The following is a 25,460-nucleotide window of genomic DNA, read 5'->3' on the forward strand; positions in this document are numbered from 1 at the left end:
TATATTACCCAACCTCTAGCTGCCTCTGTGCTGTGTAGTGTCCAGAAAGGGTATGGTCCATGGTGAATGAGCACAACAAAGCTGGAGCACAAGCTGTGTGGAAGATAGTTTGTGTCTGTAGTTGTAGCTAGGACACCAGTTTACGAAAGACTGTGATGCCATAGCATAGATCATGTCTCTGGCCTATCTCTGCTCCAAAAGTTTGGTGGGAAGCACCTAGAAGAATGGATCTTAAATGTTTCTGAATGAAGTAACCCTCTTTTTTAGTGCTTCCTGCTGACGTTTCCTGCTTCTGTCTAAGCCAGAAGCATCCCAGGTGATTGGGATGGGCTTTTAGACCAGGGCCAGTGGTCTATCCTTGTGGGGATGGGGTAGGCAGGCTGATGAGAGATGCTGTTATTGCCATGAGATCGGATCCAGAGGGCAGCACTGGGGCTCCTGGCAAGTTGGCTGCAGGGTCCCGCGTGTCGGAGGACACCCCTGTGCTAATGAGAGAAGCAGAGCCCCTGAGCCAGCTCCCCTCGGCTGGGCCAGCTCAGGGTCCCCAAGGAGTGGTGCCCTTTCTGTGATCATGCTCTCTCTGAGCTGTAGCCAGCAGACACCACAGCCTCTCCGTTTCCTGGATTCTGCAGTCAGTTCCCCGAGGTTCAAGCAGAGCTCCGAAAATACAGTCCCGGGGTAAAGGATCCAGGGTAAATGGCTGGGTGTGACAGGGACCCCATCCCCCAGGGTGCGCTGGAGAGGGGGAGTCAAGTACGCAGATCTTTAAGGGATCCTGAGGCCAAGGAAAAGATCCTGTTGCCAAAGGGCAGGCTCACGGGCCTCCTCATTAGTCCAAACCCCAGCAGTTCCTCTGCCCCACCTAGTCTGGGCACCACACTGCCAGAGGGGCCCCTCTAGCACTCCGTCTAGGAGCATCCCCAGGGCCTCTCTAACCCCCGTTCATCCCCAAGCCCAGCTTTAATTTGCTCTGCTTTTCTCTTCCCTCCCCAGCCCGCGGACCCTCTGACAATGAATGGAACGGCCAACGTGAACGTGACTGGCCGGAGCCATTATGCGTCTGCTATCCCGGTGCCCCGCGCTATGTCCCAGAGCAAGCTGCCCCCGAAGCAGAGCAGCCTGGGGGCCCCCCCTTCCCAGCGGGCGGCATCACCACGGCCAGGGAAGGCGCCAGGCTGCATTAGCGGCCTGGCGGCCAAAGGCTCCAAGCCGAAGAGCCTTTCCAAAGCCCCCATGGAGGCTGGGCCTGGGCCGGAGACAGCAGAGCCATCGGAGTGCAAAAGGGCCGACGGAGTGGAGTCTGGCCTCAGCCAGAGCACTAGGACTCCAGGCAGCAGCCCCCGGGGGGGCCCGAAGACAACACCTCGAGCAACGGGGGCTCCTAAGAAGGCTCTGGTTCAAGGGACAGAGAGAGAGAAGGAGAGTCCGAAGCCTGGAGAGGCCTATACCAGCCATGGCGCCAAGAAGGGCTCGGGGAAGCCAAGTGGCACTGCCGAGCTGGCCAAGACCCCTCAGCTGCAGGGGAAGAGCCCGTCCCGCTTCAGCCTGTGCAGTGAGTCTGGGCTGCCCGGCACCCCTGAAGGATCCAGTGCTAAGAGGCCCCAGAGCTGCCCGGTGAAAGGCCAGTGGGTGTCGGAAGCCCTCTGGAAAGGCAGCGGGGTGCCCAAGGCAGCCAGGGGTGAGGACAAGTCCCCGAGGATCTCGCTGGGCACCAGCAGCCCCATGCAGAATAAGGAGCCGGCCATCAGCTTCTCCTCAGTCCCGCAGCAAAGTCACCCGGTCACTGCCACCGTGGCACCCTTCCACTACCGGTGAGTTCCCTGCCCGGCAGTGTACAGGGCACGGGGCTCCTCTGTGGGCAGGGGCATCTTATCTTCCCCTCCCCCAACTCTTCCCACCCCACACAAACCATGGGACCATCTGCCCATGCCCCTCATTGGCACTGGGAGCATTTGCGGGGGTGGGGTGGGCTCACACCATGGGGTTTGGGGGGTGGCTTTCAGAGATCAGACATGAGGAATGTGGGGCTCAGTTCATGCATGGGGTGGGGGTTGGGCACACACAGTCGTGGTGGGGTTGGGCTGGCCACAGACAATGGGGGGCACTGGGGGGCTACTCCTGCTGTTCACCCCTGTCATTCTCATGCCTTGCCTGCCACAATTGTGCCTCAAGTCGTGGTGGTTCTGAGAGCAGGAGGAGCAAGTCCCCTTGGGGTCATGGGGCTCTGTCCTGCCCTCCTGGCCTTCACTCTCATGCAGCTCTCCCTTGCTGGGCCAGCCTGCAGCCGGGAGGGGACCCTCCAGCCCTCCAAGGCCTGGCGCTGGTGTGTGGGATGGGGGAAAGGCCCCGAGTCCCAACACACAGCCAGCTCGCCAGCCAGCAGCCTTGCACTCTGCTTGCCGAGAAGGCTGGGCTGCAGTAGCCGCCTGGGCCTTGGGAGCTGTAGGCTGTGCAGTCTGCCCTGCTGGAAGGGAGAGAGCTGTGCTCCCAGAAGCATCCCACCCCCGCCGTGGTGTTGATCCCAGCTGCGCTCGCAGGAGCAGAGCACCGAACTCTATCCCATAACAGCTGCACGCGAGGGATGGTCCCACAGGCTCCCGGGGGAGCCGGGGTCCAGCTGGGCAGCATCAGAGTAGCTCAGATGAGCCTTTGCGGCTGGGTCTGTCCTGTGCGGTTAAACAGCTGGATCGTTCCCAGCGCCCCACGTCATTTCAGCTCCCCATTCTATACTCCCTGCCCCCTTTCGCCGGTGCAGCCAGACCTAGCCCCTAAGCACCCCATGCTGATGTTTCAAGCCTTTGTGGATGCAGAGAAAAAGTTGATAATGTGGCCTGCCTGTGACCCTGGCAGCAATGCCAGAGTCTGCAGGGAGCCTGAACCAATAGCTCAGAGGGGTGTGAACTGCAGCAGGCATCGCCAAATGGTGTGACCTCCCAGGGCTCCACCAGCTTCCACGCAAGCTGGGGGGTCTGTGTGGGGAAAGCAAGAGTGCAGCATTGGGAGGGGAGAGGCCTCTCTGCCACTGCCAAGCCAAGCTGGGGGGGCGTGGCCACAGAGGGGGTGCCAGGGACAGCTGTCTGGGGACACAATGATCCCCTGTGGAACAGAGAATCCCCCTGGAAAAAGCCTGCCCGGGCTGAGTGGCTGAAAAGACATTGGGATAGGAAGTGTGGAGCAACTTGGAGCAAACCCCTGATCCCTGTGTTATCCACCCATCCAACTGGGTGTAAATCAGGAGTAACTCCACAGGGTTTGATTCCCCTCTCACTCACTCTGGTGTAAATCAGGAGGAACCCCCTGTGGAGCCAGTGCCAGTTACACTGGTCTCAGTAAGAGAAGCACCAGACCCAAGCCCTGATCTCTTTAGACCCATAAGCATCACATCACTGACCTCACGGAAGGAACGAGGATCCGACACGTGTTTAAACACCCCCAATCCTTAGTGAGTCCCATGCCCATTTCCAAATCCAGAGGCCACGAGGGGGACCAGGTGGGTTCCCTGCTGGAATCAGATGCTGGGCCCTACCTCCCAACCAGGAGAGGCAGCCTGGCCACCAGCTGTGCCCTCCACTGGCTCCCTGCCCCATCCTTTCTGTCATGGTCCCCTCCAGCTGTGGGGCCCGGATCTTCTGGCTTCCCCTGTTGCTGCTACTGGCGTGGGGCCGGCTGAGTCTGCTGCCCGGCAGCCCAACGAGCTTTCAGTCTCCAAATAGCTGGGGAATGAACCCCTACCCCAGGGGACTATCCTGCATCTCCAGGGGGCTGCTTTTCATGCATGCATGACAGTAGCCCTCTTGGCCAACACCTGACATGAGGGATTGAACCGGGGATCTCCAGAGCTCAAAGCAGCAGCTTGAGTTAAACAGGCCAGACACCTGGCTTGAGGGCTGTAACAAACTCATATCCCCTGTGGAGCGGCACAGAGTGGGACTCGTAACACATTCACCGGGGGTCACATATGCTAACTCCTTTCTCCATCTCCAGGCTGCAGGGAGACAGGGAGAAGAGTGAATTCTCCCAGGAGGAGCGCGCGTGTGAGGAACCGACCAGCCCTGCAGACGGGCCTGAACTGGGCTTCCCAGGCTTGGGTGAGTCAAGCTAGGATTCACCCCTCTAGGGATTGGAGTGGGAGGCAGCACGTGGGACCTGAGCAAACAGCTCTGTCACCGGGTGAGGGGCCTGGGAAGGAAGGAGCCAGCGGGCGTATTTTAGGGTAACTGACTGACTAACTCGGCCAAATCTGGCACTCGGCAAGGCCTGGTGGAACACTGAGGTTGCTGCACTCGGTGGCCAGGGGCAGCGGGATGCGGCTGATTGGCTCTTGCGGCGTAATGAGAGAGAAAAATTGAGACGCCGGGTAATTAGCTCAAAATGAGGCTGGCCGTGAGTGCGTCATTACCTGCTAAACTCTGCGGCTATGTGCCGGGCCTTTAATGTTGGGGCGTTTAATGAGTGCTGGCAGCAGGCTGTCTGGGGAGCGCTCGTCGTTGGCTGGGGATGCTATGACAGAGTGGATGTGCTCACACCGGTTGTGCGGAGTGTTTTTTTCTGAACCCGGGTCCAGATGTCAGTGGTTTTTACAGGCGCCTGGGTTCTAGGTCTGCCATGGGGGAGAGGGTGCAGGGAGCCCTGCTGGGCCTTTGTGACCTGGATGGGTTGCAGCCTGATCCTCCACCAGTGCAGAATGGATGTAAAATGCTGCTATGAACAATGCCGAAGGGCTGGAGAAGGGAAAGCCAGGCCCCGAATGCAAGGGGCAGGGAGCGTTAGCACCAGTAGGCACTCTGCAGGGACATATCCGTGTCCCTTGCCTCTTCAGCACCTGCTAGTGGCTGGGGGAAGACATGCAAGCTAGGTCTGACCCTGCTGCCATAGCTGTCAATGACAAAACTTGCGCTGGACTCAATGGGAGTTGGACTGTCACCTCGGAGCCATGCTGCCTGCTTCTAATGCTGGGGAAAGGCTCCTGCTGCCTGTTTCTGTCTAATACCGGGGAAAGGCTCCCGTGATTGCTGCTGGTCCTGTGGTCCTCTGCACTTCCCATAGCGGCGCCGGGGCTCTGGAAGGCGCACAATGACAACGTGGCTGTATATCTCTTGCCCGTCAGTTTGACATCGTTTTGGCCCATAGACAGTTCTTGTGGAGGGAGAAGGAGCAGATGCTGCTCTCACCTACACCAGGGGACTTTATTTTAACAGAGTGATGCTGGATTTACTGTGGTGTAAAGCAGGACAGGAATCTGGCCCTGCAATTCCAGTGAGTCACATCAGTTCCATTCATGGTCAGGGAACTGATCAGCCCCTCCGGAGCTAGCAACCACCTCTGCCTTTTGCTCACGTCCATTTCACTCCCGCCCTGAATTATCACCACACAGCCTGAGGTGGCTGCCAGACCGTCTGTCTGTGGGGAGGAGGTCTGCCCAGCCATCCCATGCCAAGTGATGTATTTACCATGTCCTTTGATCGGGGGGCAGGAAAGCTGGTTTGCACTGATTGAAATCTGCCCCAGACTCGGATCCAACCCAGCCTGAACAGGAGAGTTTGGTTCATTTTTTCAGTAATGGTGTGGGGCTCTCGCCTTCTGGGTTTCAGCCAGTGACAGCCATGAAATGACCGCTCGCTCGCCAGCCCGTTTGAGCTGGCAATGCTGGATTTCTCATGGGTAAACCTGAACTCGGCAGATGTGAGGCCTGATCTCAAGACCAAAGGGGTTCAGGCACATTCAGAAAAGAATCAGAACCATGGGGTGCTTCCCTGACCTGAACCATTTGGGGCAGAAAGGCCCAATCCTGCTGGCGTGGAGTGTTTGAACATTGGGGTGGAGCGGTCTTATCTCCCAGATGGAGTGAATAGGAATTGAGGAGATGCTGCCCTGGCACAGGTTTGGGCCCTGAATATAAGCACACTTTTATCTCTGGTGCCCATCCCCTGGGAGAATCTAATCAGAAATCAGAGCCATGCTTCTGAGCTGGGCTCCCCCACTGGTCTGATCTCCGAAGTCATGTGAAGTCAGGGCTGGAAACTGCAGGACTTCTAATCCCAGCTCTGTCACTGACCGTTGTGTGACCTTGGACAAATCATGGCTCCTCTCTATGCCTCTGTTTACCCTTTTGCAGAATATGGGGCTATGGCAGGCATTAGCAGGTAGTGCTACTACACATATCCTCTAAGTAATTTTTCAGCATGTGCGAGTAAGTTTTTAGTGTTGGAAGAAATACTAGTGTCATTACTTTTAGGTTGGTCAAGGTTCTGCGTACAGGGAGCTATGTGAGTGGCAGGAAACTTTGCTCTCTGTCATGGGCTCTGATTGGAGTCAATGCATGAGGCTCTTTGGGAAGTGGTCATTAATGCTGGGCTGAGATTCCTGGAAGAAGGGATTGCTCTCCATGTTATTTGACCCCCTCTGTTCCAGGACTGGTGTTTGTGTGAATAAAGCAAGTCACACTTTGGAGATACTCAGACTTGGCATCACTGATCTCTCCTCCTCTGGGAAGCTGACCTGTGGGGCCCCAGAACACTGCCACTGCTCAGCTGAGGAGTGACACTGGGGTGAAAGCGGGATAGTGATGTCAGAAAGAGGCCCCGCTATTATTTTTTATTTCTAATCTATTATTTTTAATAATTTATATTATTTATTATTTCTAAGGACCCCAATTGAGGCACCATGGGCTGAGCACTGTACAGACAAATAGTACACAGGCAGTTGCTGCCCCAGGGAGCTCACAACCCAGGATTTAGTCAGTACCGAGAGAAGGAACAAATAAGACCAACCTTGCAGGGGTATGCAGGTGAAGCCCGCAGTGATCTGAGACCCTGTCTCCTCCCAGCACTGCAGCTGCAGTGCAAGCAGAAGAGGCCCTCAAACTAGAATCCCTCTTGATTTAAACAGAAAGGGGAACCTGGCAGGCTGTTTGTGAGAGCCCTTTAACTCTGCCTCTTGTGTCCTCTTTTGCCAGACATGCTGGAAGGTGCTTCATTTTCCTGAGGCATGTGAGGAAGTGGTGGTTAGGCATGGAGCTTTGGAGGAGTGCATTGGTGGGCAGCCATAAGCAGCCAGTGCAGGGAAAGGCAGGTTATTACGGAGCAGATATTCAATAGACTCTACTCCCAGTTGGGCACTGAAAGAAGTGGCCAGATTTTTCAGAGGGGCTGCGAGCCCTGGGTGCCCAGCTCTGGTGAAAATCTAGCTAATCAGGTGTAAATCAGGAGTAACTCCACAGGGTTTGAGTCTGGCCTTTAGGTAGGTGTCTAAAGGGGTGCTGAGGGAGGCTAAAACTCAGGGCCCGGTTGTAGGAGGTGAGCTCTTTGCACTCTGACCCTGCACACACAATGGACAAGTGTGCTGATATTTATAATGCCAGTTTGAAACTTGTAAATGTGCCCAGAGCTGTAGCACTAGAAAATAAACCTCAACCAATCCATCCAGCAATGTGAGGTGTTATATACCGAACGTGTTAAATAGTCGTGATATTTCTGCCAAAGGGCTGGCTGGCTATTCCCAGCGGACCTTTGCAGTTTGCAGTGTTGCTGTAGCTATGTTGGGCCCAGGATATTAGAGAGACGAGGTGGGTGAGATCATGTGTTTTACTGGACCAACTTCTGTCGGTGAAAGAGACACTTTCGAGTCACACTGAGCTCTGTGTGAAAGCTCCTCTCTTTCACCAAGGGAAGTTGGTCCAATAAAATGTATTACCTCACTCCCTTATCTCTCTATTTTCTGAGCTTCTAGTCTACACATCTGTCGGTCTGTCCTGCTACCTGTTAGTATCGTCTCTGCCTGTTTGCCCTCCTAGATCTTAGTAAACTGGTCTGCCTGGCTATCTGGCAGGGTTACCTGACTGAAGTGGCCTCTGCATAGAAATGTACAAGGCGGAGGCATCGATCTGTGACCTTGTTTGCATTCATGATAGGAACCGGGCTCCATTACACCGTCTGTTTTGGGAAACTCCTTGTATCTCTCTAGGAGCCTGGTAAGGAAAGTGGCTCTTTGGCTAAAGGGACTGCAAATGGGGCCTTCGGACAGAATCCGCCTACTCTGGGTTTGTGCCCAAACTCACCCTGGCTCTGTTAACAAGGCACCTCCCACTAGCCTGGCTCCAGCCTCTCTCCCCAGATGAGGCTGATTTCCTGGAGATGCTGCCTGGGGATGTCCCAGCCCCGGGAATGCAGAGGAACAGGGGGTTAATGTGTCAGCAGCCCTGCGTGTGCTTGATTCCAAGAGGCTCCTGCAAGGTGCTGAATGCCCTCCACACCCACAGAAGCCAATGGAGAGGAGGGTACTGTGCAGCTGCCAGGATCGGGCCCTTACGCGGAGCTCGGCTGCTGGTTACCAGCACGATGGGCTGGACAATGTCCAGTCAGTCTCATAACCCTGCTTCCGGCTCCAATGCAACAGGGGACAATGGGATCGGCTGAACTTTACCCCTCTTGAAAAGACTGTCTGGGGTGTTTCAGAGGAGAACTCTGCAGCTCCAGGCAAAGCCGGGAAGGTGCTGCTCCTTGGCAGGCAGAGAGCAGGGCTCTGCTCCTGACTCCCCAACTGATTCAACGTATGACCTTGAGCAAACCACTTCCCCTCTTCCTGCCTCAGTTTCCCCAGCCTGTGATACTGATCCCTCTGTAAATCTCTGTGAGGTCCTTGGGCTCAGCATGTACTGGGAGCAGGGAGAAGAGTGGGTGAGGGACAGGCTGGCTGTTTCAGTTCTGGAACCCAAAAGGGAGGATTTGGAGAGGAGCCAGGTCATCACTGCAATGGAGATTAAATACAGAGAATTACTCTTGTTTACATATGGGTACATTTCCCCTAAACTGGCCCTAAGAAACTCATGCCCAGTGTCTGGCTCTAAGGGAAATCCTGAGGTTGTCATCCAGGTCAAACTCTCACTGACTTCCCTGGGACTTAGCCCAGTAAGGCCTGGGCGGGAATGCAAGAATCAGGGAGTGTGGGTGTGTGAGAGAGAATGAGAAGGCAGCAGATTGCCATGGATTTGTGGTATCTTATTACTCACCAATAGAGCTGGTCAAATCCTGCAAAGTCCATGTGCACAACTGTGCATTCAAGTTCTAAGCCGCTGTTCAGTGCAGCCACAGCAGTGCCCCTTCCCTGTTTGCTATCCGCAAACAGCTGTGCAAGGTGAGTTTTGTCGAAGAGCCGACTGCTGTTTGGGGGCCCCCCACTCTATGCTGGTCAGCATTTGTTATTCTCATCTTTTAAAAAAGTGTTCCTCAGCCAATCAGGGAGCAGAATCTGTAACCTTGTGACTTAAATGACCAAGCACCTACGGGCACTTTAAGGAAAACCCCGGCACTGTTAGAGTTGCAGCTCCCTCATCAAGGAGCAGCTGGGCTGTTTGTGACTCTGGTTCCCTCCCGGTTCTGTGGCTTCTCTCTGCCGTGAGTCTCTGCCATCACCAAGCTGCGGGAAGCTTGTTCCACGTGAAGCACCTGGCCCACCCCATCCCTGCCTCACTCCTTACTGTTGCTGGGTCACCGACCAGCTGTGAGCTCAGCTCCGTCGCTTCCCAAGGTTGGAGTGCCTTGAATACGTGAGATAACCCACACCCCAGGGACTGAACCAGAGACCCCTAGAGCTCAAGTCGTGAGCTGTTACCACTCTATAGCTCTGCGCTGTAACAATTCATATCCGCTGCAGCTCAGTCACGGGGGCACCCAGAATGCACACATCCCCATGGGTTACATGGGTGCCTTTGAGGTGCCTGGCATGCGGTTCTGCCTCTAGGAAACCCACATCTACCTGGCCATTCCCTTCTGGTGCATTGTGTGCCACTTTCCTGCCTTCGCCCCTCTGACCCTCTGTTCCAAAAATGGCTGCTTGGCTTGTGGGACCCTCCCCTGCCCACAACGATTAGGTCACCAACATCCAGCTGATGAGGCAACGGGGCTAAAGTAACTAAGGGAGCAGTGTGGCAAGACATGAACTTCTAACAGGTCATCAGCTTAACCTGGGTTCCCAGCTGGATTTTCCCAAGGACTGGGAGTGCCCTGAGTTCTGATCCTGTCTCTGCCACTGACTGGCTCTGTGACCTTGAGCAAGTTGAGTTCCCTCTGTGTGCCTCAGTTTTCCCATTTGTAACATGACTCTTCACTTTGTGATCTACAGCTGGGAAGCCCTATGTAAGAGTTAAGGATTGGTCCCCATTGCCCCCCCTCCAGCCTCCAATTCTGCAGCTCCTCCAGCAGAATCCCAGATACTCCCTCTCAGTCGAAGTGCTTTGCAATCTGGACACCTGCTCCTGCCCCACTGACATCACTGAGGTGTCTGCCATTTGTGGCACGACCACAGCTGACTCACCACTGTACTTGTGGGGAGGTGAGAAGCCACCACTCTTCTGGAAAGGGACATGGAGACTTTAAGGGCCATGCCTGACAGAATCATGGCTTTTAAGGCCAGAAGGGACCGTTCTGATCATCTGGTCTGACCTTCTGTATAGCACGGGCCAGAGAATTTCATCCAGCTATGCCTGCACAGAGAGAGAATGGGTTTTTAAGGCATTGGCTTAAAGAGCCTCTCTGTGCCTCAGTTTCCCCTTCCCTTCACCTCCCTTGCCCATTTAGACTGTAAGCTCTTTGGGGCAGGTGCTGTGTCTCTGCAGGGCCCGGCCCAATGGGCTCTGGTCTTGTCCCTGCCTTCCCGCTGTCTCTCTGTCCTTATGGCCACATGAGGCTGGGAGCCCATTGTGGGCAAATCCTGGTGCCAGCAGGGCCCAGCTGTTTCCAGCCCTCAGCCTGCCTGGGAAAATAGAAACCCCTCTCTGCCAGCTGCAGCCCATCTCCAGGTGCTAGGGAGGGTGTTTAATTCACTGAGTCCGTGTGAAAATGACAGCCTCTTTCTGGGAACGGCTCCTCCTGGCCCCTCAGCCTCATGGGTGTAACACTATCCGGCCTGGCGGAGCTCTGAGTCCGGGCTGAGAGCGCAGAGATTAGTCATGGGGCCTGCTCAGGAGGCAGCAGCGGCCTGGGAACCGAATGAAGGGGCACAGGCTCGCACACCTGGAGCAGCTCCGGCACTGACAGCGATGCTCTCTGCCCCCAGTGGATCAGCAGATCCATGGCTCGCCAGGGCTGTCACTCCAGACCCATCCTCAAGCACCTAATGCCCCTAGATCTCTGCACACAGAATGGCTTCGTTGGCAGCCCCTCTGAGTTGGGATTCGGCAATGTAAATTAGAACCGCACTCAGCTGTGGTACTTAGAGTGAAAAATAGACCCTCAGACCCTGGGGCTCCTGCCGGGGTCGGGGGGGATTAATCTTGCTGGGGTGACGTAGGGCCGTTTCTTTCCCATCACAAGCTCTCCCCACAGGTGAACTTCTCCTTGCTCTGATTTAGCCCAGCTGCTGGGCCGTTGCGCATGGGAAACTGGCCTGACCCCGAGGTTGGGGTTGGGGAGGAGGTTACAGACCCATTCCAGCATAGCCAAGTGGTTAGGGTATGGGAGACCTAGTGTCAACCCCTGCTTTGCCTGACTCAGAGTAGAGGCTTGCACTTGGGTCAGCCAGGTTCCCTAGCCACGGAGCTATAGAGTCAACCTCTCCTTTTGAAGCTGTTCCACTTGGTATAAAGAATTAAATCTATTCAGTGGCTCACAGAGCCACTGATGCTCTAGCCTAGTGGCTAGGGCACTCACATGGGAGACCCAGGTTCAAGTTCCTACTCTGAACTTGGCACCGCCAGGATTTGAACCTGGTTCTTGGTGAGGGCCCTCACCGCTGGGCTTCTGGCTATACTGGGGTGGGTCGGTCTCTCTCTGGCTTTGATCAGAAATTCCATCCTGGATCTGAGGAAACTTCCATCGCAGCAGAGACATTTCTGCGAAAAGGTTCAGTTTGGACAACTCAGCTCCCCTCCCCCCCTCCCAAGCGGCTCCATTTAACAACTTCCAAGAGGCGGTTCAGCGCAGGCGAGGCCAGTGATGATGTCCTGTAGGCCACCCCCACCGTCCCCATGCCCCGTCAGCCTTCCCACCTCACACCCGCCACCTCCCACACTCTGACCCTCCACAAAATAAGGAGATTTAAGGTCAAATTTTCAGAAGTGCCTAAATGACTCATTTCCAAAGGGATCCAGGTGCCATTTTCAAAAGCCTCTAAGCAGGTTCAGTGCCTAAATCACATTGGCTATGCTGATCCCAGTGCTTTGCTGGGAGATGGGAAAGCCCCTTAGCAAGCCACATCCTGCTGCAGCCAAGATTAAACTCCTCTTGCCAGCCCCTTCTTTCCTGTTAAATGGAAAGAAGAATACAGCAACATTGTCTCTTTCCTCCTCTAATGACTTGATTGGATTCCAACAATCTATTATACATGCTCAAGCACTGGGCATTGCTCGCTCTCCTCTGTCTTCCCCCCATCCACCCTTTCAGTTTTCTTTTGAGCTCCAGGAATGACCCATTGCTAGGAGGATGCAGAGAGAGAGAGCAGAGAATTTAATGTTGCAAGCGAGACACAGCCAATGGGCTCCCCGTACAGATGCCCTCCGCATCGAGGAAGGTTATATCTGGGTTGAGGGTCACGAGGAGAAAATCACTGGCGAATTAATCTCCTCAATGCAGAAGCCACTATGTGTGCTATTTGCCTGGCATCTTCGCCCCCTTCCAATCTGATAGTTGATTCCACGTTTACAAAGTCATTCTTCAATGAACCATTCACAGACATTTATTCCAGTTCATTGTATTTTGCAGGCTCTGTGCTGCCAGTGATACAGTGAGAGGTTTCAGGGGGGGAGAGGGAGGGAAATCTTGTTACCTCATTTCTTAGAGGAATAATCAGACCCCCACCCCCCAAAAAAAATTCCCTTTGCAAATTGGTCTTACAAATGCTCCAGACCTCTCTGGGTTGTTATTTTATTGACCAATACTGGTATGGCTGTTGCCACGGCAGCAAGGAGCTGGCTCTGCAGTGGAGGATGGGGGGATACTCCAGGGATGTGCAGAGAATATAAAAAGAAAGGGAGAGAAGAGAAAAGGGAGAGGTTGGTTTAGGGAGCGTCTGAAACTTCTCTAGCTGAAATGATTCTTTAAAGGGACAGAACTCAGTCCAAGTCCCAGTGAAAGTCCTATTACAGACCTCTCATTTTTGCAGTGCGATAGGGCCCTTCGGCGAGCAGGTCTTGACAGTGTTCATATTACTGTTTGTCAGGGGGCACAAAGGGCAGGAACAGGTGCCTGTCTGACATGGACTCAGCCCACGCATCCACCTTTTTCAAAGAGGGCCTCTGATTTTTGGGAGTCTCTGTTTTGGGGGGGCCTCAGGTTGGGTCCCCCAAAAAGGGAGATGTCCAAAATCAGCTAAAGTGAGGACGGCCCATTTACAAATGATTGACTTGAGACCTATTGGTAGCAAATTAGCAGGTGAGCGTGCACACATGGTGAAAGCAAGGAGCGGGCCTCACAGACTGGCCTTGGCTTATTTGCCTTAGCCTGCTGTGAATTCCTGATGCCCCTCTTGGATGCTCTGCAGTACGGTTTGCAAAAGTAATAAGCTTTCCAGCTAAGGAGACCACCCTACTGGACCATCACTGCTGTTAAACCCTGTGCTGAGCAAGGAGGAGGGGCTGCTGGGTTTGGGGGGTGCGAGTTACAGGGTGAGTGGATTAGCGAGGTGCAAATTAGCCTGCTAGACCCTGCTCTGGGGTTCAAGTCTGCACAGCCGGATTTGGGACTGTCAGCCGAGGAATAGAAAGCTCAGGTGCTGGATTTCTGGCATCAACTTTTCGCTTTCTGTTCTGATTCTTTGACAATTATGGCTGCATAGGGCAGGCTCAGCTAGGGTGCAAAAGATCCATAGAGTTTAAGCAGTTTCCCCATAAGCATCTTGGGCAGGGGGGCCCTAAAACAGTCTCAGAAAACCCCTCAGGTCCTGCTTTTTGGCCTAAACCCTATGACTCTGGGAATCACAAGCAGCCCAGCCTGGGTCAATCACCCTGGGTCAATCACCCGTCTTGCATCTGAAGAAGTGAGGTTCTTACCCACGAAAGCTTATGCTCCCAATACTTCTGTTAGTTTTAAAGATGCCACAGGAGACTCTGTTGCTTTTTACAGATTCAGACTAACACGGCTACCCCTGTGATACTTGTCACCCTTTTATAGTTATCCAAAGAAAAAATAGTCCCAAAACAAATGCAGTAGTCCTGGGCTAGGCCTACCTCCCCCAGCAGGGCTCTGACAGTCTGCAGAAGTCCTGGGCTATCCCTATTCAGGGAGCAAAGAATAGGAGGTCTGTTCTTCTGGGGTCAGCCAACAACTGAGCTGTCCCTTCATTACCTGACAGAGAGTGCAGGTGTAGCTGGGAGGGGCTGAGTCAGCTACAGCAGCTTGTTAACCCTCGCTGGCTTGGTGCAGGGCTAGTTACCCCATCCCAACAATTGATTATTAGTTTATTTGTGTCTAGCCCATTTGTACGACGGCTGCCACAGACAATCAATACAGATAAAGTGCCTGGGCTGTGCGAAGCTGCTGATTAAGAGATATGAGTGCCCCAAATTAATGGGAATTGGGCATCCAAATCCCCTAGGCATCTGACAGTCTCATCCTAAAGAATCAACCAAAAAGCATTGCAGTTCACATGTGGAAATTCTATATTAGACCTTGTCCTGACAGATAAAGAGGGACTGATCACAGAACTAAAAGTTAATGGCACCTTAGGTCCAAGTGATCATGACTTGATCACATTTATCATGTGCAAGCAGAATAAAATCCAGACCAGTAATATATATCTCTCTATATATATATCTATATATAGGTATATATACACACCTGGTGCTTTAATAGGGACAATTTCACAGAGCTGAAAACAATTATGAGTCAAATCAGCTAGAAGGAAGAATATAACCAGAAGAATGTGAATAATCATTGGGAATCATTTCAGAACTAGATGCCCAAAAAGGCCCACAATTGTGTGCATAGAATTAGTCCCATAACTTAGGAAGCAGGGTATGCTAGTTAAAAAAACCAACAGTTTAGGTTGGTTTAGAGGGAAATTGAAGGCAGCTGTAAAAAATAATATATATATAAAAAATAACAAATGGAAGAGTGAAGTTGACAGTAATTAATATAAATCAGAAGTTAGGAATCGTAGAAAATTGATAAGGGAAGCCAAGGGGCACAAGGCGAAATCTATGGACAGCAGTGTTAAGGACAATAAGGAGTTTTTTAAATATACTGAGAACAAAAAGAATCCTGACAATGTTATTGGTCCATTACTAGATGGAAATGGTAGAATGATCAATAATAGTGCAGAAAGGGTGTTTAATAAATATTTCTGTTCTGTTTGGGGAAAAACAGGTAATGTGATCTCATCATGTGATAACACTCTTTCTATTCCACTAGTATCTCTGGAAGATGTTAAACAAAAGCTACTGAAGATAGACATTTTAAAATTAGCAGGTCCAGATAATTTGCGTCCAAGAGTTTTAAAAGAGTTGGCTGAGGAACTCACTGGACAGTTAATGTTGATTTTCAGTAAGTCTTGCAGCATTGAGAAGTTCCAGAAGACTGAAAGAAAGTTAATATTGTGCTAATTTTAAAAAGGATAGATGGGATGACCCGGGTAATAGTAGTTCTGTCAGCCTGACATAGATCCAGGGCAGGATAATGGAGTGGTTGATATGGGACTCAATTAATAATGAAATAAAGGAGGATAATATAATTAATACAAATCAACATCGGTTTATGAAAAACAGATCCTGTCAAACTAATTTGATATCTTTTTTGATGACATTACAAGTTTGGTTGATAAAGGTAATAGTGTGGATGTAATATGTTTAGTTTTCTGTGAGGTATTTGACTTGGTAGTGCACATTTCGATTAAAAAGGTAGAGCAATATAACATTAAATGGATTAAAAACTGGGTAACTGGTAGGTTTCACCTTGTAACTGGAAATGGGGAATCATCATCAAGCAGATGTGTTTCCACTGGGGTCCTACAGGGGTCAGTTCTTGGCCCTTCGCTATTTAACATCTTTATCAATGACCTGGAGAAAACATAAAATCATTATTTATAAAGTTGGCAAATGACACAAGAATTGGGAGAGTGGTAAATACTGAAGAGGACAGCTCACTGATTCAGAGTGATCTGGATCGCTTGGTAAATTGGATGCAAGCAAGCAATAGATGTTTTATTATGGCCAAATGTCAATGTATACCTCTAGGAACAAAGAACGCAGGCTATACTTGCAGGATGGGGGACTCTATCCTGGGAAGTAGTGACTCTGAAACAGATTTGGGGGTGATGGTGGCTAATCAGCTAAACAGGAGCTCCCAGTGTGATGCTGTGACCAAAAGAGCTAATGCGACCCTGGGATGCACAGGAATCTCAAGTAGGAGCAGAGAAGTTATTTTACCTATTTGACACTGGTGTGACCGCTGCTGGAAGGCCGGGTCCATTTCTGGTGCCCACAGTTCAAGGAGGAGGTTGATAAAGTGGAGAAGGTTCAGAGAAGAGCCACGAGAATGATTAAAGGATTAGAAAACCTGCCTTCTAGTGATAAACTCCAGGAGCTTAATCTATTTAGCATAACTAACAGAATGCGAAGGGGTGACTTGATCACAGTCTATAAGTATCTACATGGGGAACAAATATTTGATAATGGGCTCTTCAGTCTAGCAGAGGAAGGTCTAACACGAGCCAATGGCTGGAAGCTGAAGCTAGACAAATTCAGACTGGAAACAAGGTGTAAATTGTTAACAGGGAGGGTAATTAACCATTGGAACAATTTACCAAGGACCGTGGAGGATTCTCCATCACTGACGATTTTTAAATCAAAACAGGGCGTGTTTTCTAACAGCTCTGCTCTAGGAATGGTTCTGGGGAAGTTCTCTGGCCTGTGTCATACAGGAGGTCAGACTGGATGATCACAGTGGTCCCTTCTGCCCTTAGAATCTATGAATCTATGAGCCAGACCAGATGCCTGGGACAGCGCCAACCCAGAAAGTAGCAATAAGGCAGAAGCACGGCCCAGATCCTCTTGGCCTTGCTCATGCAAGTAGCTTCCTTGAATCCATGGATGGGCGGCCATGGGAGATGGAAGAGACTTGCCCAAGGCCACCCAGTGAGCCAGTGCCAGGATGAGAACTCAGGTCCTGACTCCCAGGCCTGTGCTCCAATCCCTAGGAGACATTGCTTCCCCAAGAAGATCTGCTCCCCAGCTTGTCTCGGTCCCTGTTTCCTGTGATTCTGAGTGGCACAGGGAGTTTTGCTTAAGAAAGGACTGCAGAATTGGATCCCAAGGAGCTCTGGTCTGTCTGTAGGAGTTTTCTCTGCTTTTCCAAGTCTCCTCCCTCTCCCTTATCTCTATAGCATAGTAATGTGCCCTAATGCAATATATTTCGTCAGTTGCTATGGAATCCTACATGAGGTCACCAGATAGAATTAATTCCCCCCTCCCAAGGGAAGGGTAATTAACAAAAAATGATGATAACCAGAACCCACTCCCCGCTTTGCCCTTAATTCCCTTGGAATATTAGAGATGGGCAGACAGATTCACGCAGACCCGCCTTCCACGGGGGCGGGGGAGGCTGCTGGAGTCTTGTGAGTCTGGTTCCTTGCATTAGCCTGCCTGCTGCCAGGATTTCGCCTCCTCTCCCAGAGGTGCCACACCTGCACCCACCGCTCTCAAGGCCCAGCGTGGCACTGCAGTGATAGGGATCTGATCCAGTTGGAGTCTTTCCATTGACTTCAATGCGCTTTGGCTCAGATTGGAGGTGCCCGTCTTCAGCTGCCTGGCTGCTTTCACGTCCTCTGAGCAGGTGCCCGCAGGTAGCCATGTGGGGGCAGGGGGAGTTGGACGTGCTGTCTGGAGCACTGAGGCAGCTGAGTCACTCGAAAACCTGTGGTATTGCAGCTAGCGCAGGAGCCTGGGCAGGCAGGACTCCTGGGTTCTATTTCTGCCTCTTCCACCTACTCTAAGTGTATAAGCTGGAGCAAGTTGTGTCACCTCCTTTTCCCCATGCCACAAAATGGGTTTAACAACCCCCACCCTCTGGACAGTGGGGTCAGGACTATGAGACCTGGAGAGAGCTGCTGGGGGACTCCTGGGGACAGGGCAGCAGGTAGGACTGCAGAGCACAGTGCAGAGATGGTGACCGGCAGGCACTAAACCCGGCCCCTGGGGAGATGAGCCAGCCCCTCACGGGGCGCACCTACAGGGGCAGGCAGATTGGGCAGCGCTGTGGATGGAGAGCCATGGTGATAAAGTGGAGCAGATACCACAGGGACAGGCGCTATATAAAAACAGATGGAAATCATGAGCACACTGCACTGACCCTGAGCTCCATCCCGCAGTGCGGTGCTTGGCATGTAGAAACTGCCCCAGAGCCCCTGCTCCCCGCATTATGGGATAGGAGACACAGACCTTGTTGGCAGGACAGTTGTAAGATGTGCTGTGGGTTCGGTTCAATCCGGTGCTGAGGGCTGGGGCCCCCTCCTTCCTTCCCACTGACCCCTGGGGAACAGAGGATGATTAGCTCCTTGCGCCATCCAGCTCTGCACATGTGGACATGCCAGAGCAGCCTTGCTTTCCAGATGTCCTAAACTGCTGCAAGGACAAACTGCTCCATGATCCTGCAGCAACCGGACCTGGGCATAGGGAAAGTCTCTGAGCCCCTCAGGCTTCTGGTTGGACATTCCCTCCAAACTTTCCCAAACCCACGGGAGCTGGGACCTCACTACAGAGCCTCTGCAGGGTCATCGCTGTGACTAAGCGGGCCAGACACTGGATGGGGGGCGGACCATGGGGAGGCTCCAAGTCATTGTCTGTCCATGTGAAGTGAACAGGCCTGCTCCGAGTTATCTTGTCTGGGTTTGGAGCAGGCTTGGCTCACCACAACCCAGCCTTGCAATGAGTCAGGGGCAGAGCCGAGAGGCAATTTCCTCCAATATGCGTTTGCTCTTGAGATGTTTGCAGACTTCCAGTGGGCCAGCTGAGCCTCAGCCCTCACGGCTTTCGCTTTCTGTTCCTGGGTTGGGCCTCTGCCTTCCCCTCAGCACCCACGGGCAGCTCTGCTTCTCCTCGGCACCCATGGGTGTCTCTGCTTCTCCTCACTGCCTACGGGTGTCTCTGCTTCTCCTCAGCACCCATGGGTGTCTCTGCTTCTCACTGCCCACGGGTGTGTCTGCTTCTCCTCAGCACCCACAGATTGCTTCACTTCTCCTCACTGCCCACAGGTATCTCTGCTCCTCCTAGCACCCATGGGTGTCTCTGCTTCTCCTCAGCACTGTCAGGCAGCTCTGCTTCTCCTCAGTACCCACGGATGGCTCTGCCTTCCCCTCAGCACCCACGGGCAGCTTTGCTTCTCCTCAGCACCCACAGATTCACTTCTCCTCACTGCCCACAGGTGGCTCCGCTTCTCCTCAGCATTGGTTGGTGGCTTGGCTTCTCCTCAGCCCACGCAGGAGGCTCCTCTTCCCCTCAGTGTCCACAGGCAGCTCTACCTCTCCGGAGCACCTATGGGCAGCTCTGCTTTCCCTCAGCACCCACGCAGCTTCCCCTTCCTGTCCACCGAGTCCGGCTTTTCTTTATACAGTCCTGAGCTAGCCCTAGTGACAAGGCCTAGGTATTTCTCTGTATGCAGCCTGAGCAGGCGCTTCCCACCCCATCACATATTTGTCACCCTAACTCTGATGCTTCCCTTTCCTCAGCCCTCTCAACAGCATTTCTACTCCCTCCCAAGGGCACAGAAATTCCAAACCCTGCTCTTTAGGGGGGTGCCCGCTTCAAGCCCTGTTTGCCAGGACATCCTGGTAAAGGCGTTGTGAGATCCGGGGGTGCAGCCCCGAGCAGAGCACTGGGGTCAGGACTCCATCCCAGACTCCGACACACTGTGCTGCCACACTAGAAAAGTCATTTAATAGCTGTGTGACTCGGTTTCCCCCTTTGTAAGCTGGGGATAATGATACGCCCTGCCTCACAGGGCTATTGAGCGCTTTGAGATCCTGCTTTGAGATGGCACAGTCAGGGTGCTGCTTTTGAACCCAGGGAATGGAGCGAGCAGCTATTGAGCTGTGGCCCAAGAAGGGATCTGGAAGAAGGCTTTTTCCTGGCTGCCTTCTGTGGCTCTGGGAGTGGCCGGCCCACGCGATCCCCGATCCCCAGCTGCGCCCCCCACTCACACGTGAAGCGAAAGCCTTGGAACCGCTGGGGGAGCCGGGCCCCAGGTGGCTCGACGCAGCGGGGCTCAGGGTTGGCTCCTCGCTTCCTCCCGAGCACATCCTACTGGGGAGCACAGTGCCCTGGACAGGGAGTGGCAGGGGCGCCCGTGGGGCCAGGCTCCCGAGGCGATGGGGCAGGAGGCTGCCCCTGGGTGCAGCAGACCCTTTGCAAGCCGGCCATGCGCTTTGCGCTCCGGCTGCCAGTGGGAACGCAGGCGATCCAGGGCAGGGACCGCGGAGGGGTGTCGGGAGGGGCCGTGTGTGGGGCGAAGCCACCTCTCGCCTTTGTGGGGGGGGGGGGAGCGAGGCGGGGCGCTGGCTCCTCCTGGGCTCTTTAGGGAACCTGCCCGCATCGCCCCCACCCCAGCCAACCCTGCGCACACCCGGGCGCGCAGCCTCCCCTCCCCTAGCGCTGGAAATAGAAGCCGGCCCTGCCCCCCTCCCCTCCCCTCGCTGGCTGAGCATCGCAGGCAGGCGGCGGAGGGGGAGGGCCCTTTTTGCGGGCCCGGACCTTCCGCCGGGTCTCAGTCTGCCGGCGGCGCGGCGCAGCGCAGAGGGGCTGCAGCGGAGCGCGCTGGGCTGGGCTGGGCACCCCCCGTGGTCTCACCGCCTCTCTCTCTCTCTTCTCTCCCCGCTCCGTGCCCCTCTCTTCCCCCCACCCAGCAGCCGGCGTGTTAAATGATTTCAGCGCAGGCGGGATGCTTGGCACCAACCTCAAAAGCCTGGAGCTCAGCGGCGAGGGGCCGGAGGAGCTGAAGGGCTACCGGAAGGGGGCCGAGGGCAAGGGCGGCGGCATGATGCCCAAGCGGCCCAAAGCGCCCGGGGCGCACGAGCTGCGGGTCTTCAAGTCGGGCAGCGTGGAGAGCCGGCTGCCGCCCGGCCCCAGCCTGCGCAAGCAGAAGTCCCTCACCAACCTGGCCTTCCTCACCGACGCCGAGAAGAAGATGCAGCTCTACGAGCCCCGCTGGAGCGACGACATGGCCAAGGCGGCCAAGGGCGGCGGGCGCGGGGGACTGAAAGCCAAGGAAGCCCCGCTCATGTCCAAGAGCCTCTCCAAGTCGGAGCACTCCCTCTTCCAAGCCAGGCTCGCCCCCGGCCTGGCCAAGCCGCCACTGGCCCCGCTCCCGTCCAGCCTCGGCAAGCCCAGCCGCATCCCCCGCGGGCCCTACGCCGAGGTGAAGCCCCTGAGCAAGGCGCCCGAGGCCGGCGGAGCGGAGGACAGCAAATCCGACGACGAGATCCTCTCCAGCAAAGCCAAGGGCCGGGAGAAGCCGCAGCAGCAGCCGGCGCCGGCGCCCGGCCCAGCGGGGAAGGGGCAGGACGAGCGAGCTTACCTGAAGGTGGACCCGGAGCTCGTGGTGACGGTGCTGGGGGACTTGGAGCAGCTGCTCTTCAGCCAGATGCTGGGTGAGTCCTGTCCCCGCGCCCCCCACCCGTTACCGCCGGCGAGTTCAACTCCGGAGCGGGATCCGCCGAGCCAAGAGGGAATGAATGAATAGGGCCGGGGGAGGGGGCAGGAACCCTGCCCCCCTGGAATCCAGGGGCCCGCGTTTGAAAGCGAGGGCGAGTTTGGGGGGAACCTCCTCTGCCCTTTAGGGGCTTGGTGTCGGCGTTTGGGTCCCGTTGAGGCTGCGATCAAAGGGACTGGCGGAGAGTAAGGAGTGAACAGTGCCCAGTCCCGGAGGAGCCACTCGTCTCCTCCTGGGTTTCTCCTTCCCTCTTCCTTTATTCTGCAAGGCGCCGGCACACTGAGGCTCTTTACGTGGCTTTCCCCCCCCCCGGTATTTGTCAGTGTTTCGTTGAGGTTCTGCCTTAAATCCCCACCTCCCTCCCCCCCAGCACACACACACTTTGTCTCCGGAGAACAATGCTTGCTTTGGCCAAGCGAGCCTTTCCTAGCCCGAGAGAAACCCCCTGGCTTGGCGGGGCCGTGCGAGCTCGAACAGGGAGCGGGGGACGGCGCCAGGGAGGAGAGAGCAAACGCCCCCCCCCGGAACAGAAATGTGGGGGGTAGAAAAGCGGCGCTTTCCTGGGCGTCCTTGTGATTGTTTTGGCTGGTAGAACTGACAAGGGGAAGGGAGAGCTGTGAGATACAGCCATCAGCCTGGGCGTGCGCGTGTGTAAGGGTGTGCATGTCAGGATTATCTCAGCCGTGTCATTGACACGGGGAAGGGATAGGTGTGAGGTGTCAGACATCAGCCAGGGACCACAAGATGGGCTGGTGTGTGTGTGGTGGGGGGAGTGATGTGCATGCCATGATATGACTGACATGGGGAAGAGAGAGCTGTGAGATGTCAGGCATCAGCCAGAGACCACAAGACGGGCTGGTGTGTGTGTGTGCATCTGTGTCAGGGCGTGTGTGTGTGTGGGGGGGGAGCTGGAATGTGACACTCAAGAGGAAAATGGATGTCAGATTGTGCCTAGCATCCTAGGGAGAGGCAGCTGCAAACGAACCAACTTTCGTATTTGCAGCTGTGATGATCGCAGCTGTGAAAGGGCAGATCTCGGGGGGGGGGGGCGTGGGTCCACAGGCAGAGGGGAGGCACCGGCAGCGCCGAACATGGGGTGTCTGAGGTGACATTCATGCAGTAAATACAGCGGTGCCCTGAAATATTCCGTGCTGTTGACCACTGGCTCTGCGGAATGGTTGTATGTTTCATGGGGGGGGGGGGGGATGCGCGTGCTCTTAGCAGTGCTGCTGAGTGCCCGTGGCAGGCAGACATGGAGTGATCTGTGGGAGAAGGGGGAGTGGCCGCTTACCAGGGTCTGTTCCAGTCCCTATCGAGTCCCTTGTTTGTGGTACAGCTGCAATACAAGCGTGAGAAGCAGGCTACTGGGCCGAAAGATGCACTGATGCCTCCTGTTAAGAGACAGAGAGTCGTTTGATGAAGGGACACCCGGTATCAGCTCTGCTCTGACCATCCCCTCTGTTACTATGGCCATCCTCCTCCCCCCCCCCCCCCCCCGTGGTATTACTAGGGACATCTGTCTGACAACAGCAGTGTTCATGCTCCGGCACAGCTCTGCTGCAGTTCTAGTCCCTGTCTGGAGTCCTGGACTCTCTGTAACCCTTCCACGAATGGGCGCTTCGGGGGGGCACCGACCAACGGGTGTGATCTGAGCTGGGGAATAAGCAGCAGCAGCTGATCTGCTCTAAGCACAGAAAAGTCTGTTTCTATGTAACGGCCCCCCAGGATCAAACACACACACACCGGAAAACAGCTGATAATTGGCCGGAGTGGTGTGTGGGGATAGTGCTGCCGGCAAGGACGCTTTGGAGAACAAGGTGGGAGGGGCAGACTGGGTGAGCTTTTGCTTCTGGAGATTTGGGCTAGCAGCCAGCTGTGGGTGATATGGACATGAGCTTCACAGCCTTCATCTGTTACACTGCAGACATGTATTTGTTCACATCACACAAATTACCACACCCTGGAGTTTGATTGGCAGCCACTGCTCAGGGCTGGGATGGGGGGGGGGGCAGTGGGTCAGAACTGAGGGGCATTGGCAGAGCTCAGGGTGGGTCCAGCACTGGAAAAGCAGGAGGGTCTGCAGAGTGGGCCTGGGGTGCATTGGCACAGCTGCAGAGGGGGAGCCCAGGACTGGAATAGCAGGAGGGTCTGCAGAGCGGGCCTGGAGTGCATTGGCACGGCTGCAGAGGGGGAGCCCAGGACTGGAATAGCAGGAGGGTCTGCAGAGCGGGCCTGGAGTGCATGGCACAGCTGCAGAGGGGGAGCCCAGGACTGGAATAGCAGGAGAGGAGACTAGAGATTTGGTCAGTGTGAGGTGCCTGGCAAAGCTGGCGAGGCAGAGGATGGAAATAGCAGGAGGTTCTGCACTTCAGGAGCAAGATGAATCTGCAAAGCTGCACAGCGGAAAGTTGCACAGCGTCTGGCTGTTCTTTTCCCAGCTCGAAGCAGCAGCCAAGCCCTGGCTTTCAAGTGCTTACGATATTCACACACATTTCACAAAGGATGAAATATTAAAGGACCGGGGCCTTGGCGAGGCTCAGCATGAGCTGGGGAAGGGGTGGGAGGCTCCATCGCTGGCTTGGGTTTCAAGGCTAAACACACAGAATATCCCATTTCCTTGCAGACCTGGAAAGCTTTCCACGTCCCCGTCTTGGCTGAGAATCCGCCCGCTCCCAGTACAAGAGGGGAGTGTAAATCCTAACGCTAGAAGGTTTGTCAGACACACAGGCCTAGACCCAAATGAAAGGAAAAGGCAGCCGCGAAACCCGATCCCCTTCCCCCCCCTCACTGGGAGCCCCCTGCCCCGCTCAGCTGGGCCGCAGATGCTTTGCCAATACCACGCCCCAGATCCCAGTCACCTTGCAAAAGGCAGGATTAGAGACTGGCTCTGGAAAAAATATTATCGGCCCCCATGTGTGTAGTTTCCTGGCACACTTGCAGGAGTTACCTGAACACGAGCTAGAGGCAAAGTGGGTCTGGGCATGGTAACGGCACTATCCAGCCTTGGAGCAGGGAGAGAAGGTCATGGGATATCTACCAGTGACACCCTGGAGGAAAGACTGGGCCAAATCTGCAGCTGTTGTAGCTCATCGCAGCTCCATTGGCTTCAACTGACTTTCACCAGTGGGGGTTCAGGCCTGTGATTTATGTATTGTACTATGTCTACGCATGGATTTCCTTCCAGCCCAGTGCATCCGTCTCCAGACGTAACAGTGCCTTAGCACTTTGTCTCCAAGGAGTCCAAAGAACATCGCAGCTATTAAAGAATTAAACTTCCCAACCCCTGTGAGACAAGCAAGTGTCCCCATTGTGCAGAGGGGGAAACTGAGGCACAGAGTGGTCACATTTCTTGTCCAAGGCCACACAGTGAGGCAGCAGCGGGAATCGAACCCAGGAGGCCTGATAAGCCATCATTTGCTCCAACTAAATCTCTTGCCAAAGCCAGTAATAGAGCCCAGGACTCCTGATTTCCAGTCTCTTACTCTAACCCAGGGGTAGGCAACCTATGGCACTCATGCCGAAGGCGGCACGTAAGCTGATTTTCAGTGGCACTCACACTGCCCAGGTCCTGGCCACCGGTCCGGGAGGCTCTGCATTTTAATGTAATTTTAAATGAAGCTTCTTAAACATTTTAAAAACCTTATTTACTTTACATACAACAATAGTTTAGTTATATATTATAGACTGAAAAAGCCCTTCTAAAAACGTTAAAATGTATTACTGGCACGTGAAACCTTAAATCAGAGTGAATAAATGAAGACTCGGCACACCGCTTCTGAAAGGTTGCCGACCCCTGCTCTAACCACTAGATCCACCTCCCTCTTCAGGCCC

General features: G+C 54.3%; 1 protein-coding gene across 10 annotated transcripts in view; it reads left to right on the forward strand.

The window, feature by feature from the left end:
- The window catches only part of NAV1 (neuron navigator 1), a 286,936-nt gene that overhangs the window by 91,517 nt on the left and 169,959 nt on the right, over positions 1–25,460 (forward strand). For 7 of the 10 annotated variants that reach the window (XR_010600984.1, XR_010600985.1, XM_065594971.1 and 4 more), the window contains 3 exons: positions 994–1,811; positions 3,985–4,088; positions 20,824–21,567. Coding sequence is in view for 8 of the 10 variants with exons in the window: in XM_065594971.1 (XP_065451043.1) it covers positions 1,012–1,811; positions 3,985–4,088; positions 20,824–21,567 (1,648 nt within the window). In the remaining 2 variants the exon portion in view is untranslated. The remainder of the gene's footprint in view (positions 1–993; positions 1,812–3,984; positions 4,089–20,823; positions 21,568–25,460) is intronic. The other 3 variants (XM_065594975.1, XM_065594976.1, XM_065594973.1) reach the window with 2 other exon arrangements.

This window comes from Chrysemys picta, chromosome 4 (genome assembly GCF_011386835.1).
Source record: "Chrysemys picta bellii isolate R12L10 chromosome 4, ASM1138683v2, whole genome shotgun sequence".
In the NCBI taxonomy this organism is placed as follows: Eukaryota; Metazoa; Chordata; order Testudines; family Emydidae; genus Chrysemys; species Chrysemys picta.